Genomic DNA, 15173 nt, shown 5'->3' on the forward strand with positions numbered 1-15173 from the left:
TAACCAAGTTGGAGTGTGGTCCTGGAGAGCTCTAGAGGTCAAGGCTTAAATTCTGACCTGTTTCCTAGGATCGCCGGTTCACAGAAACCATCTAGTCCAAATTCCTCACTTTACAGGAAGAAACTAATAAGGGCCAAGGGCGTCCTGCTCAAGTCACAGAGGCAGTGAGCAGCAGAGCAATGACACCTACCCCAGGACGCTGGCTGTCACAATGCTCTCTCAAGAATCACGTCTTTCAACATATGCCTGATCCTTTATGGGTTTGGCTACATGATTTGGGGTTTGGGTTTGATAAGATTATTCTCTTACAAAAATGAATAACAAGGAAACAGGTTTTGAATGAAAATACTTGTATAACCCAGTGGAATTGCTTATCAACTCCAGGAATGAGTAGGAAAGAGGAGAGGGAGACAACATGAATCATGTAACTTGGAAAGATTATTTGTTATTGGAATAAAATGAAGATAAAAAGAAAAAAGAATCATGTTTTTCAGGACCAGGTATGTATATAGAACATCAGGCCTAGAGGCTTGAGGACCCAGGTTCAAATCTTTTTATTTTTTATTAGGCAATGGGGGTTAAGTGACTTGCTCAGGGTCACACAGCCCGGAAGTGTCTGAGGCCACATTTGAACCTAGGACCTCCCATCTCTAGGCCTGGCTCTCAATCCACTGAGTTACCCAGTTGCCCCCTCTAGGTTCAAATCTGATTTCAGATACTTCCTACCAGTGTTGATCCTGGGCAAGTCATTTAATTCCAACTATCTTGCCCTTGTCACTTTTCTGTTTTAGAATTGAGACCAAAGACAGAAGGTAAGCGTTTTTAAAAAACCCATAAAAACGAAATCAGAATCTTTTTTAAAAAGTGCATACAACAACATAATGGACTTCTCCATTAGTGGCGGTGTAATGTCCCTGAACAACTTGCAGGGATCCAGGAGAAAAAAAACACCATTCATAAGCAAAGGATAAACTATGGGAGTGGAAACACCGAGAAAAAGCAACTGCCTGAATACAGAGGTTGAGGGGACATGACAGAGGATAGACTCTAAATGAACACTCTAATGCAAATACTATCAACAAAGCAATGGGTTCAAATCAAGAAAACATCTAATGCCCAGTGGACTTACGCGTCGGCTATGGGGGGTGGGGGGGAGGAAAAGAAAATGATCTATGTCTTTAACGAATAATGCTTGGAAATGATCAAATAAAATATAATTTTTAAAAAAAAGTGCATACAACATAGGCAACAAGGTGGCTCAGTGGACCGAGAGCCAGGTCTAGACACAGGAAGTACTGGGTTCAAATGTGACCTCAGATACTTCCTAGCTGTGCCGGGCAAGTCACTTAAGTTCAGTTGCCTAGCCCTTGACACTCTTCTGTCTTAGAGTCAATACTAAGACAGAAGGAGAGGACTTAAAAAAAAAAAGAATCATTGTCTCTCCCCCTTTCCTTTCATAGTAGCTGGATCTTCAGAAAATGGAAGGCCATAAAATTTCTCTGTGCCCTTACATCAGGTCATCAAAGTTAAGAATGAAAGAGACTGGGGCCAACTCTACTCTCCACCTCTTTACTGTAGTAGGTTCAAAATAATAAAAGTATTTCTCTTTCTCTACCTAATGGGGGGAACCTTAGAAATTGTTGTGTCACACACACACACACACACACACACACACACACACACACACACACACACGAGTCATACAGAAACACATTTCCCAATCCAGACATACAAAAATGTGGACCTGTACACACATGCACACACCCACAAACAAATGCATTATTGCACACAAAGCCATTTACATAGCAAGGCTCCGCCATGCCCAAACAGACAATGCTGTAGTTGAACTCACCTAGAGGATGTAAAGAGAGATCCATTGACGCCACCAAAAGTAGACAGAGCAACGGAAATGGGCATGATCCAGGCCATTACCCCTAGAAGCTTCTCTCCAAAGGTCTGAAAGAAGAGACGAGGGAAAGGTGAAAACTGGGCTGAGTTCTGGAGGAAAGCAGCCCCAGAAGGGGCACCACCTGTGTGTGCCTCTCTTAATGCTGCTTCCCAGCCATCTTTACTTGCTTTTCTCTCCTAGCACTGCTCTTGTTCTGTGTGTAGCCCTTGCCACCTCTACCCTGGCCACCTTCACAGGTGGCTGCAGTGGGCCTCCATGACTCAGTCCTCTCTCTTCAGCTGCCAAGTAAGAACTGTTCTAACAGCACATCTCTGGCAGACATTCTTTTCTCTTCAATCACACGACTACACTTGAGTTCCAATAATGATCCCCTTTCATCTAGGCTATTTATTATTGTTTTAGTAACTAGCAAAGTGTGTTACAGCTCTCTCATTTTATCTTCATTACAACGAGGGGGCCAGAGGACTCAGAAGAAAATATTCAAGGAGACTGATCTCTCACTTTTTTGAACACAAATTCTTGGCTAAAGTCAAGTATCATTAGGGAGGGAGGTATTATTATTGTCATCATTTTGCAGAATAGGAATTGAGGCACAGAAAGATTCAGTGCCTTGTCCATAATCACAGTTTTGTTTTGTTTTTTAAACCCTTACCTTCTGTCTTGGAGTCAATACTGTGTATTGGCTCCAGGGCAGAAGGGTGGTAAGGGCTAGGCAATGGGGGTCAAGTGACTTACCCAGGGTCACACAGCTAGGAAGTGGCTGAGGCCAGATTTGAACCTGGGACCTCCCATCTCTAGTCCTGGTTCTCAATCCACTGAGCTACCCAGCTGCCCCCCATAATCACAGTTTTAAAGTGTCTGCTAGTGTTCTCTCAGTTGGGCCAACTTAACTATCATTCTCTCTCTCTTTAAAAGACACTTCCTTTCTGTTGTAGAATCAAAACTGTATATTGGTTCTAAAGCAGAAAAGTGGTAAGGGCTGGTCAACTGGGGTAAAGTGACTTGCTCAGGGTCATACAGCCAGAACTATGTGAGGTGAGATTTGAACTCGGGACCTTATCTCCAGCATTGGCTCTCAATCCATGGAATGATCTTCCCTAATTACCTCTTAATTGATTTTGTTTGCCTCTAGTCTTTTCTCTCTCTGATCTACCCACTATATAATTGCCAAAATAATCTTAAGTGGCCAACATGCTACTGCCTTGCTCAAGAAGGTTCTTATAGCCTTTTTAAAATTTTTGTTTTAAAATTTTTTTCCATGGTTACATGATTCTTAAGATCTCCCTTTCATCCCCCCCCCCCCAGTTGACACAAAATTTCACTGGGTTATAACATATATCATCACTCAAATCTTGTAGCCTTTCAAGATAAAATACAAACTTTTAAGCTTGATAGTTAAATCCCTTCAGTCTAAATTCAGCATACCTTTCTAGGATTATTGAATATTCTTATCCTTTATATAACTCAATATTTTGCAGATCAGTGACTTAACTGCCATTTCCCATACTTGGTGTTCATCCCCTGTCTTGCTGCCTGTAACCCATTCCTTTCTCACTTCTGCCTCTTAGAAGACTTCATTTCCTTCAAGGGTCAACTCTTGTGCCATTTGCTACAAGTCATTCCCAATTCCCTTAGTTGTTAGGGTTCTCTCTCTCCTAGTTTCATCGATACTCTTACCCACTTGCTTATTCTATCTCTCCTGTACCCTCCCAGTAGAACGTAAGCTACCTGAGGGCACAGACTGTCATTTTGTCTCTCTCTGCAGGGCCCTACACAGTATCTTACATAGAATACACACAAAGTAAATGCTTGTTAGATTAGATTTGTGGAGAGCAGGTTGAGACCTAGATTTTATTCCTACTGGGGAAGGAGATACAAAAGATACCGATTCTAGATTCACTACATAGGGCAGAGGCCCATAAAAACACATTCAAGGAACCAGATCTCCCACTATTTTGAGTAAACATAGTTGACTAGTCAGAGACTGAAAGTCTTCCCATTGTTCAATGAATAAGCCTTGCCCATTTTTGCCACCCCCCCCCCCCCAGTGCTTCCTCATATGAGAGGCTTCTTAGCATAGGGAGGGAGTAGAGATTTGATAAGTCAGGAAGACCTGAATTTAAATCTCATTTCTGATATGATACTTCTGCTCTGCTCTGATTCCAGCAACTAAGATGAACAGTTCCTGATCTGCTTTGGAGTTCCTAAAAACCAGTGAAATCACAGACCAAAATTCATTCCCTAGAAACAAATCTTCCCCTTCCCCATATGAATCCCTCATTGCCTTCAAGACCCAGCTTAGGTCCTACTTCCTTTCCTAACTACGATGAATAGCACAGATCACTTAATTTCTTTTTTTGTTTGTTTGCTTTAAGCCTTTACCTTCTGTTTTATAGTTAATATATATTGGTTCCAAGGCAGAAGAGCAGCAAGTGATAGGCAATTGGGGTTAAGTGACTTGTCCAAAGTCACAAAGCTATGAAGTATCTGAGGCCAAATTTCAACCCAGGACTATCATTCTCCAGGCCTGGCACTCTGTCCACTGAATCACATATTTTACTCTGACCACCTCATTTCAATGAATTTATTGAACATCTACTGGGGGACAGGCTTGTGCCAGGCACTCAGGTTACAAAGATGAAAAATGGTATAGTCCTTGACTTCAAGGAACTCTCTGTCTAATGTAAGATTGCTGGAGGCCATCATACCCTGACCGGCTCTTAAGGTCATGGTCTGAGGAAATGGAGCCTGAAAAGCAGACCCCAGAATGAGGGCCCCCTGCTGATCCCCCTCTGTGACTTCTCTCCCCAAATTTCTCCCACTAATGGACTTGTAATGATTATTATTCTCTCCCCAATACAGGAGAAATAATATGAGAGCAAATACTTATAACATATATATATATATATATACATATATATATACTTTAAACCCTCTAGGTTATTACCATGAAAAGATTATAATTACAGAATCAAAACCCAAAGATTATGGCACATAACCCTTCCTTTATCAAGCACAAGACACGCTTCAAGGCCTTACAATAAACACTGGCCAAAAGCTTGAGTACTATAATGAATCTTTCCCTAGTTATTACACTACAATGAATTTGTTGATGAACAGAAGACAAGCAGCATTGCTAGGCACTTTAAAGTAACACAAGAAAAACAGAACTTGTAAACTGAGGAAAACCCCAAAACTATCTGCTTTAAGTCCTTACACCTAGATACGAAGATGTTTTGTTGTTCATCTCCCAAGTAATTATAATTGATAGTGAAAGTTGACCAAAAGCATAATGATCCTCTCAGCAGGTCAAGGAGTACTAACCTACAAATGGCTTTATTCACATTAATCATATCTGTCACAGAGTGTTGTAGAAACCTAGTAATTGATCACAGAATTCTTTGTTGTAGTTACATCACAAAGAGTGTTGTTTAGGTGATTTGGTAATATCCAATCAAATTGTAGAATGTCACATATGTAGAAGATTGATTGTGTGTCAAAGAAGCATGTGCCAAAAAAACCTATATAATAAATGAACCACAGTATTAAGGCAGAGCACTAAGTGTGATGCCTGCATATGTAGGTTGAATGCACAGTGTGTCACATCTGGACAGAGACCTTGGTTCCTCAGAGAGGCCGCTGAATGAACCTCTATATAAGATTACATGTTTTACTTTACTATTAATGATGCCTTCAAAAATGTTTTTCTCTCTATCATGTCACAGTCTTTTTTCACTCCCCCACCCCCCAAAACAGACTGGTCCCTAAAAAATGGTCAGGATCCACATTGTTCTTATACTGAGTTTTTCAGTTGTGCCTGACTCTTTGGGATCCCATTTAGAGTTTTCTTGGCAGTGTGGTTTGCTATTTCCTTCTCCAGCTCATTTTACAGATGAGGAAAGTGAAGCAAACATAGTCTTTTTGTTTGTTTATTGGTTCCATGGCATAAGAGCAGAAAGGGCTAGGCAGCTGGGGTTAAGTGACTTGCCCAGGGTCACAGAGTGAGGAAGGACCTGTGGTCAGATCTGAACTCAGGAAGGCTAGTTTTCCTGACTCTAGGTCTGGTATTCTATCCACTGAGTCACATAGCTTCTCTGAAATGACACATATAAGAAAAAAATCTTCCTTCTCTGAATTATTGAAGCACTTTAGAGTTGATATGGTACAGTTTGATACTTAATTCTATGCTTTCTTATATAATGCCTACACTATTGTTTCAGCTGCCATCATTTTCCGATCCCCAATAGATATGAAGCAACTTGAGTTACTCTCTATTTTCTCTAGGATAAAATATAAATTCCTATTTTAACTTTTAGAGCCTTTCATAACCTTATCAACCTATCCTGCTATTCTCACTGTATATTCTTATCCCTCCTGCTCTCTGATCCAGTCAGACTGGCTTTCTTTCTATCCCTCACACACAACAAACCATGACATTTCTGTACCTTGGCAAAGCTGTCCTCCCATGTCTGGAATGCACTACCTCCTTACCTCAGCCTTGAAGGAACTCTCTGTTCTTTTAGAACTCAGCCCAGATACCACCTTCTACAAATTCTGGAGAGGAAGCCGCTCCCTAATTACCTTGTATCTAACCACTTCATACATTATTCTTTTTATACTTATTCTGAACATAGCTATGTATTTGTTCTTTCTCTTGTTAGAATGTAAATTCATTGATAGAGAGCCAGCCCTAGAGGTAGGAGATCCTGGGTTCAAATCTGTCCTCAGAAACTGTTTGCCTACCCATTTCCTTTCTTCTGCTTTGGAACTGATAAATAGGGTTTTCTTTTTTTGTTTGTTTGTTTTAAACCCTTACCTTCCACCTGTTGAACTGGAAAAAAACGACAGAACTATTAGTCAGAAAAACCACATATTTAATTAAGGAGAGGGGTTCTGTAATTTTCTCTCAGGCTTCCTCACAGGGCTGTGTACCACCAACCCACACAGAGCCTCCACTGATTGGCTACTCTGGCCACCAACTCCTGGGAATGCCAACCACCAGATATTGACAGTTCCAAAGTGCCATAGAATTTGGGGGATTTATACCTTTAGGGGACTGAGCAGGGGGGAGTATAGGCTTTACAATGGCAACAAAGAAAATGGGGAGTTGTAGACAGGATTATCAGGGAAAGGCTGATGCTTTGCAATGGGCACAAAAGGGAAAGATCCAGCCAAGGGATGGGCTACTTTGGGAAAGAGCTTTGACACTAAGGGAGAAACTACAGGGACAAAAACAGTACTTAACACCTGATTTAATTAGCTAGCTCCACCTAAACTACTTTAAGGTCTATTGTTAATCTGAGACTTGTGAAGTTGGGCTTTCTTCCCTCAGGGAGAAACTCTCAAGTGACAAGGTCAAGCATGAGGAGATCTACTTGCTGCTACAAACTTGGGTTTCTCAAGATCTCAAGACTGGGGTTTCCAGATTCCAAGTTGACACACCTCAGAATCAATACTGTCTATTGGTTCTAAGGCAGAAGAGTGGTAAGGACTAGGCAATGGGAGTTATGTTACTTGCCCTGGGTCACACAGGTGGGAAGTGTCTGAGGTCAAATTTTAACCCAGAACCTCTCATCTCTAAGCCTGGTTCTCAATCCACTGAGCCATTCAGCTGCCTCCTATAGCATTGATTTTAAGACAGAAAGTAAGGGTTAAAAAAAAAGAGTGAGAGAATGTAAGCTCATTGAAAGCAGGGTTCTTGTTTCAGTATTTATATTTGTAGCCTAACACAGTATCTGGCATGTAGTAAGTGTTTGATAAATAATTGTTTGATCAATGGATGGATGATGTTTCAAGTTTCTTTAGTAGCCACAGTACTTATCCTAGAGGGCTGTGTAAAGGGAACCCCTTCCTCCCAGAATAATGAACTTTCTGCTCAGCTGAGCCAGCCCATTAGAGACCAGGAACTATGGATTAAAGATCTGGGTCAGAGACTGATTGGTTCCTGAGATGTGATAGATGGGGCAAAGGGAAAGGATGTGATGTGGAGAAGGAGGACTATAAAAATGAGACAATAGAGGAGACTGGGGTTTCCCCTCCCCTGGAAGTTGGTGGCTCAGGTGGAAGACACTCTTGTGGGCTGGTAGGCTAAGAAATATTTTTTTCTTTCCCTCTTTACTTCTTTCTTGGACTATATTTAAAATTTAATTGTTAAAAGCTACTATCATCCTCATGACTTAAGGATTAATTATTTTATAAACAGGGACCACACTCTTTGGGATTCCACTGGGCGTTTTCTTGGCAGAGATAATGGTGTGGTTTGCTGTTTCCTTCTCCAGCTCATTTTACAGATGAGGAAAGTGAAGCAAATAGGGTCTTTTTGTTTGTTTATTTTAAACCCTTACTTTCAGTCTTATAGTCAATACTATGTATTGGTTTTTAAAATTAATATTATATTCCCAAATCAATTTCTAAATATTGCATTTAGAATATTACACTTGGCAGAATATTAAAATTTCATTATTACAGTGGTCTACCCAAAAGGCACTTAGTTAATATTTGTGGGCTAATTCAGTGATCAGAAAATATTATAGCCTGGGTCAAGGTATTTTTTTTAAACACCTAACTTCTATCTTATATCAGTTCTAAGTCAGAAGAGTGCAAGGGCTAGACAATAGTGACTTGTCCAGGATCATACAGCTTTTGAACCCACATCTTCCCAACTCCAGGCCTAGTGCTCTATTCACTATGTTAGCTTGCTGTTCCTGGGTCAAGGTATGTTAAAATATAAAAACCATTCTTGTCCTCCAGACCATATAAAACTAGGCAGTAGACCGGACTTGATTGCAGATTGCTGACCCCTTGGTAAAAATTTTTTTAACCCTTACCTTACATCTTAGAATCAATACTATATATTGGTTCCAAGGCAGAAGAGTAAGGGCTAGGTGAAGTTAAGTGACTTACTTAGGGTCACACAGCTGGGAAGTATCTGAGGCCAAATTTGAACCCAGGACCTCCCATCTCTAGGCCTGGTTCTCAACCCACCGAGCCACCCAGCAGCCTCCCTCCCCACCCCCGTAATTTTTAAAATTAAGTTATTAAAGCAAATGAGCATTTGGGAAGGAGAAGAAAGACAGAAAGAAAATGTAACAGTCCCTGATATGGGCAGTATGCCATGGTTTGGGTTCTTCAAACTTCCCTATTCTTCAGTTTTCTCAGCTGTAAAATGGAGAGAATGAGCACTGAGCCTGGAATCAGGGAGATCTGATTTCAAACCCAGCCTTGGACAGTTATTAGTTATGCAGCCCTGGGTAAGTCACTTCAGTTTCCTCAGCCATAAAATGGAGATAATAATAGCATCTACTGCTCAGGGTTGTTGTGAGGATCAAATGAGATAATAATTACAAAGTACTAAGCCCTGTGCCTGATACATAATAGGTGCCACATAAATGCTAGCTATTGTTATTACTATTATGTCAGAATTGTGTTTACAAAGTGACTTCATTTTAAAAAATTCCTTCCTACCCCAGAGAAAAGATCTAGACAGGTGCTAGATGGCTCAGTAGGCATTCAATAAATATTCATTGAAATGAAATGGTGAGAGGCAGACAGGTGGCTCAGTGGATAGAGAACCAGGTCTAGAGATGGGAGATCCTGGGTTCAAAATTTGACCTGAGACATGTCCTATCTGTGTGACCCTGAGCAAGTCACTTAGCCTTAGTTCTTACCTCTCTTCTGGCTTGGAACAGATACTTGGTATGAATTCTAAGACAGAAGCTAAGGGTTTGAATTTTTTTCTTAAAAAGAAACAGACAATGTCACTGTAGCATGGGGCTGTGCTTGCCACAGCACTAGCAGCTACTGTATCATGTTAGCCATGAATCCTTCTTTAAAGGGGTTTGCAGGCTACAGAGTATCATCACACCTCAAAGCTTGGAGACATTAGAAGTTCCACTGAGCCCCCACTACAGCCAAGGGACTGGAAAATATCACTAGGACCGTGATGGCAAACCTATGACACATGTGTCATCATTGACACATAGCCATTTTCAACAACATGCAGCATTACAGAGAAGTATGTGGCCACATGCCAAGAAGGATTTTTTTTTCCTCAAAGTGACACCATCTGAGTTATGCCTATTTTTTGCAAATTTTGACACACCCAGCTCAAAAGGTTGCCCATCACTGCCCTAGGAGAAAAGATTGTGAGAACTAGCTATTAGTTAGTCTAGGAAAAAAAAAGACATTGAGGAATTGGATAATAATAGTCTTCAATTATTCAAAAGGTTATTGAAAAGAGCACAGTGACCTGGCTATGCTTCATCTCAGGGGACAAGCCCCTGGGTGGGGGACTTCTGTAGGACAAGGAGGAAGGCTATTATAGATTGGAATGGAACACTAAAGGGGAATATACTGGCTCTCCTTTCTCTGAAGGGCTTTAGAAATAAGTCTGATTCCATCTACCATACCTTGGGTTCAGGGGAGTTGGGACCTACTTGAAAGCAGAATGGGATTCTTTAATGATTTTATAACCTCTTTAGCCCAGAAGGCTGTCATCTTTCACCTTATGACCTCTTCCATCCAAAGATCTCAAAGCAATTTCCCCTACAAGCTCATCTTTTGCCCTCACACCTTTTTCCATGAAGTAAGAGAGGGATCAGGGATAACTTTCTAGAAGAAATAGAAGTACAGAGAGAGATGTTAGATTTCCCTTAATACTATATATCCTGAAGAGGCAGCTGGGTGGCTCAGTGTACTGAGAGCCAGGGTCAGAGATGGGAGATCATGGGTTAAAATCTGGCTTCAGACAAGTCCTACTTGTATGAACCTGGGCAAGTCTCTTAACCCCCATTGCCTACCCTTTACTGCTCTTCTGCTTTGCAATCAATACTCTATAAAATTCAAATCTGGCCTCAGACACTTACTAGCTGAATGACCTCCGGAAAATTACTAGAAAAATCTCCCTGTGTCTCAGTTTCCTCATCTGTCAAGTGGGGATAACAATAGCACCCACTTCCCAGGGTTATTGTGAGGACAAAACGAGCTCTATACTGCTGCTAATACTACACTGATAAGAGCAGTCTTACACTACAGTGACATTGTCCAGGTCTTTTCTTAAGGGTGGAGAGTAATTTAAAAAAATGAAATCACTCTGTAAACATGATTCAGCTAATATAATAGTAACAATAACAATACCTAACCTTTATATGGTGCCTATTTCGTAAGCCTTTATTATTATTATTTCAATTCTCATGTTACAATTGAGAAAATGAGGTTTTATGGGTAGTAATAATACTTATATTTAAATGCACTTACTATGTGCTAGGCATTTTACAGTTATTACTTCCTTTGATCCTTGCAACAATCCTGGGAAGGTAGGTGTTATTATTACTACCATTTTACAATTGAGTATACTGAAGCAAACAAAAGCTAAGTGACTTGCCCAGGATCACGTAGCTAGTAAATAGAGATTCTGAGTGAACCTTTAAGGGACAAAGATGGAAGAATAAAAAAAAATTAAAATAAAAGTATTTTATTATATATTTACTTCAGTGGAGATTCCTTTGGACTCTTGTTTTCTTTGTATAATCACAGACTCTGTATAGAATATTTCCTTTAACCACAGTGGCAAGCTTTTGGCTTCATGTTCTATGATCATTAAACTATGGGATTTCCAGGGTTTTTGCATGGCCATGATCACTATATCTCTTCAGTAGCCATCATGTCTAATGGAGATCATATAGTATCTGCCTCCAGGGACAAAACTATTAAAGTATGGGAAGTATAAACTGACTACTGTATGAAGACTTTCCCAGGACACAGAATGGATGTGCATGCTGCAGCCAAATCAGGATGGCACCTTAAATGATTTTTCTAATGACCAGACAGTTGGGTGGGAATCACAAAGGAGTACAAAGCTCTGAGAACATGAGCAACATGGTCAAGTGCATTTCCTTGGCCCCAGAAAACTCCTAATCCCTCTCTTTGTGAAGGAAGCTATTGAATCTGAGACTAAACAAAGTAGCAAAACTGGGCCTTTTTTCTTGTCCAGATCCAGAGACAAGACTGTTAAGACTGGGATGTTATCACTGGCATGTGCCTTATGACCCTTCTGATATGTAATGCATATCAATCAGAAGCCACCTTTCTATGGGCTGATCTGCATTATGTATTTCAGGAGAGACAAAGTTTGCACAGAACATGTGCATGACCAAATAGGTCATGATAATGATTTAAAGTCAAGTCTACCTGACTCTAGACCCAGTGCTCTACCCACTGGGCTATATCCAGCTGCCTACTAAGTAGCAAAGCTGTGGCTTGACCCAACATCCTTCTGACTTTAAATCCAGAACTCTTTCTGTTGCTTCTGCAATTATATCATAAACATTAGAGTTGGGAAGGGAGGTTGCTAATTATCTTCTCCAAACCCCACATTGTAAACTAGGCAAGAACACCAGCATTCAGAGTGTGTCCAAAGTCACACAGTACCGAGGAGTGCCAGTCCAGGGCTCTCTCCACTAGATGGCAGAGGTTCCTCCACCATATATACCTAGCACTACTTGGGGCAATTTTCTTTGGTTTTGTTTTTTGTTTTCCTAAGACAGAGTTTGGTGATGCTCAGGCTTTGTGGTCCTTAGCCACTCTGATGACATTGGCAGAAAAGCTAGTAAGTTGGGTAAGGGGGATGGAGAGGAAGTCAGGACAGGGGTTGGAGTTTTAAGTTCGATCCAGCTTCTCTGTTAACTCTTTGACACTTTAAGAATAAGAACATGGGAACAGCACTTCCCAACTGGAGACTGAATGGAAAAAAACCCTTATTAAGGTTTCTGTCCATATGACTTAGATCACTGGGAAAAACACTCAAGATTACTCAGCCGAACTTCCTTCAAATTTCTGGGTTTGAAGGGTCCTTGGCCTCAGAGGGATTTCCAGAAATAAGGGAATCCTTACCACGGCGACAGCATTGGAGGCCAGTAGCTCCTGGGGGGACATTGCAGTGACATAAGCGATGTTGGCAAAGACATACACAAACGTGACCAGTGGGATGGAGATGAAAATAGCTCGAGGAAGGTTCCTGCAGAGTGAGATGAGATGAAAAGGGGAGGATCACTAGGTATAGGAATTTACTACCCACAACTCTACCCACTCCATGCCCCTGGGCTCCCTAAGATGGAATAAAGGTGTTCTGTCTGGGATTCTAGTCCACTTTTGAGGCTTCAAGTTCACAGTCTGTCCTTGGGGAAAATATTCAAAATTAATCAAGTTGTTTGGAAATGAATTCTGCTTCAGTCTGGGCAGACTGCCTAGAGAGAAATGAAACAGCTTGGAGAGATGTATTCCAAACCTACTGTTGATACAAAGAGGTTTATCTACCCTACTCCTTTTTCTCCATGACACTCCACTCCCCCACATTTCCTGGGCAGAGACTTTTGGGCTCTGAGACAGGTGAATGAATCATGAACTTCTCAGGGCTCAGAATATCATTTTTAAAGGATTTCTTTTTAAAGAATTTCATGAATGTTATTAACAATATTTTAAAGTATTTTAAAATAACCCTTACCTTCCACCTTAGTATCAATATTGCAAATTGGTTTGGTTCCAGGGCAGAAGAGCAGGAAGGGCTGGGCAATGGGGGTTAAGTGACTTTCCCAGGGCCACACAGCTAAGAAGTATCTGAGGCTAGATTTGTACCCAGGAACTCCTATTTCCAGACCTATTTCCAGATTGGCTCTCAAATCTTCTGAGTCAGCTATCTGCCCTCTTTTTTAATTCTTACCTTCTGACTTAAAATCAATACTGCTTATTGGAGCCAAGGCAGAAGAACGATAATGGGGTAGGCATTGGGGGTTATGACACAGCTAGGTAATGTCTGAGGATAGATTTGAACCCAGGACCTCCCATTTCTAGATCTGGTTCTGAATCCACTGAGCCACCTAGCTGCTTCCTAAGTATTTTTTCTTTCTTCTTTTTTTTTAATACTTTATTTCCAAGTCAAAAAAGTTTTTAATGATGCATAAAAACAGAGAAAAGGAAAACAGGTCAGCAAAACTAACCAAGACATTATATGCAGAGTTTGGTGGTGATTGGTTATTTCAACACTGTTCTCCATTTTCCTTCTCATCTATATGACTGATAATTCAGATAATTTTTAAGCTGACTCTGATGGGGGAATCGGAATAGTTTGTTTCATGCTGGCATCACAGATTTTGAGATAAGAGAGCTAGAAGGGGACTTAAAAGTCATCTAGATCAACTCCATTTTATAGATGAGGAAACTGAGGCTAAATGATTAAGTTGAATGATTTGGCTAAGGTTACATAGGTAGTAATAGCTCATACATATATGTAGTAGTTAAAATGTATAAAGGACTTTCCTTAAAATAGCCCTGCAAGGTAGGTAGCATAATATATCTTTTTTTAAAATCCTTACCTTCTGTCTTAGAATCAATACTGTGTATTGGTTCCAAGGCAAGGGCTAGGCAATGGAGGTTAAGTGTCTTGCTCAGGGTCACACAGCTGGAAAGTACCTGATACCAGATTTGAACCTAGGGCTTCTCGTCTCTAGGCTTGGTTTCCAATCCACTGAGTCACTTAGCTACACCTCTAGTGTATAAATTAACCCCATCTGACAGATGAGAAAACAGGCTTACAGAGACCATAGTCTCAGAGTATTGGAACTAAGGATTCAAAGCCGTAGTGCTTGATTATAGGTCCAGGGCATTTTCTCCACCAGAATGGGTAAATGGAAGAGTTCAAATTCTTTGGAAAAGTGGAGAAATGCAAGCTCCAATCTTTCCACTAGAAGGTACTGTATCCATTCAAGGGTATGACTGGCAAGGTGAACTTTCTTCTTACTCACCTGTAGGGATTGACCAGTTCTTCTGTCACATAATTAAGGAAGTTCCAGCCTCCATAGGCAAAGGATCCCTGAAGGAAAGCCAATGCGATGAGGCCGATGTCTGGCTTTCGGAAATTCTCAAATGCATGTTTGGGCTCCAGCCAGAAGTAATGTCCTATAAACACAAGAGACAGTAGGTTGTATATACCAGTTCCCTCTTCTGCCAGGTCTAATGGTAGACCTGCCTAGACCCACTGACTGAAACAAAGCCATCTCTTGACATCTTAATGAAGCCTCAGACATGTAGGCAAGGCAGCAGGAAACGTGCTAGAGAACAGTTCCAAGGGCATATTTTAAAAACCTTTAACCCCGTCCTGCTTTCAGGTTCCAAGGTCATTTCCAAATGTTTTCTTTTTAAAACTAGATATCTAAAAGGAGCAAAGACCAGAGAAGACAGGATAATTAAGGAGATAGGGGAAGGGGTGAGA

At 40.8% G+C, this 15173-nt stretch overlaps 1 protein-coding gene across 2 annotated transcripts in view; it reads right to left on the reverse strand.

Annotated features, from left to right (window-relative positions):
- SLC7A8 (solute carrier family 7 member 8) overlaps window positions 1-15173 on the reverse strand; it is a 97701-nt gene that overhangs the window by 12217 nt on the left and 70311 nt on the right. Inside the window, exons 5-7 of one of the 2 annotated variants that reach the window (XM_056810053.1) lie at window positions 14707-14860; window positions 12800-12923; window positions 1853-1956 (exon numbers count right to left, since the gene is read on the reverse strand). In XM_056810053.1, coding sequence (XP_056666031.1) covers window positions 1853-1956; window positions 12800-12923; window positions 14707-14860 — 382 coding nt within the window. The remainder of the gene's footprint in view (window positions 1-1852; window positions 1957-12799; window positions 12924-14706; window positions 14861-15173) is intronic. The other variant, XM_056810054.1, reaches the window with a different exon arrangement.

The sequence above is a fragment of the Monodelphis domestica genome, chromosome 1 (genome assembly GCF_027887165.1).
Source record: "Monodelphis domestica isolate mMonDom1 chromosome 1, mMonDom1.pri, whole genome shotgun sequence".
NCBI lineage: Eukaryota > Metazoa > Chordata > Mammalia > Didelphimorphia > Didelphidae > Monodelphis > Monodelphis domestica.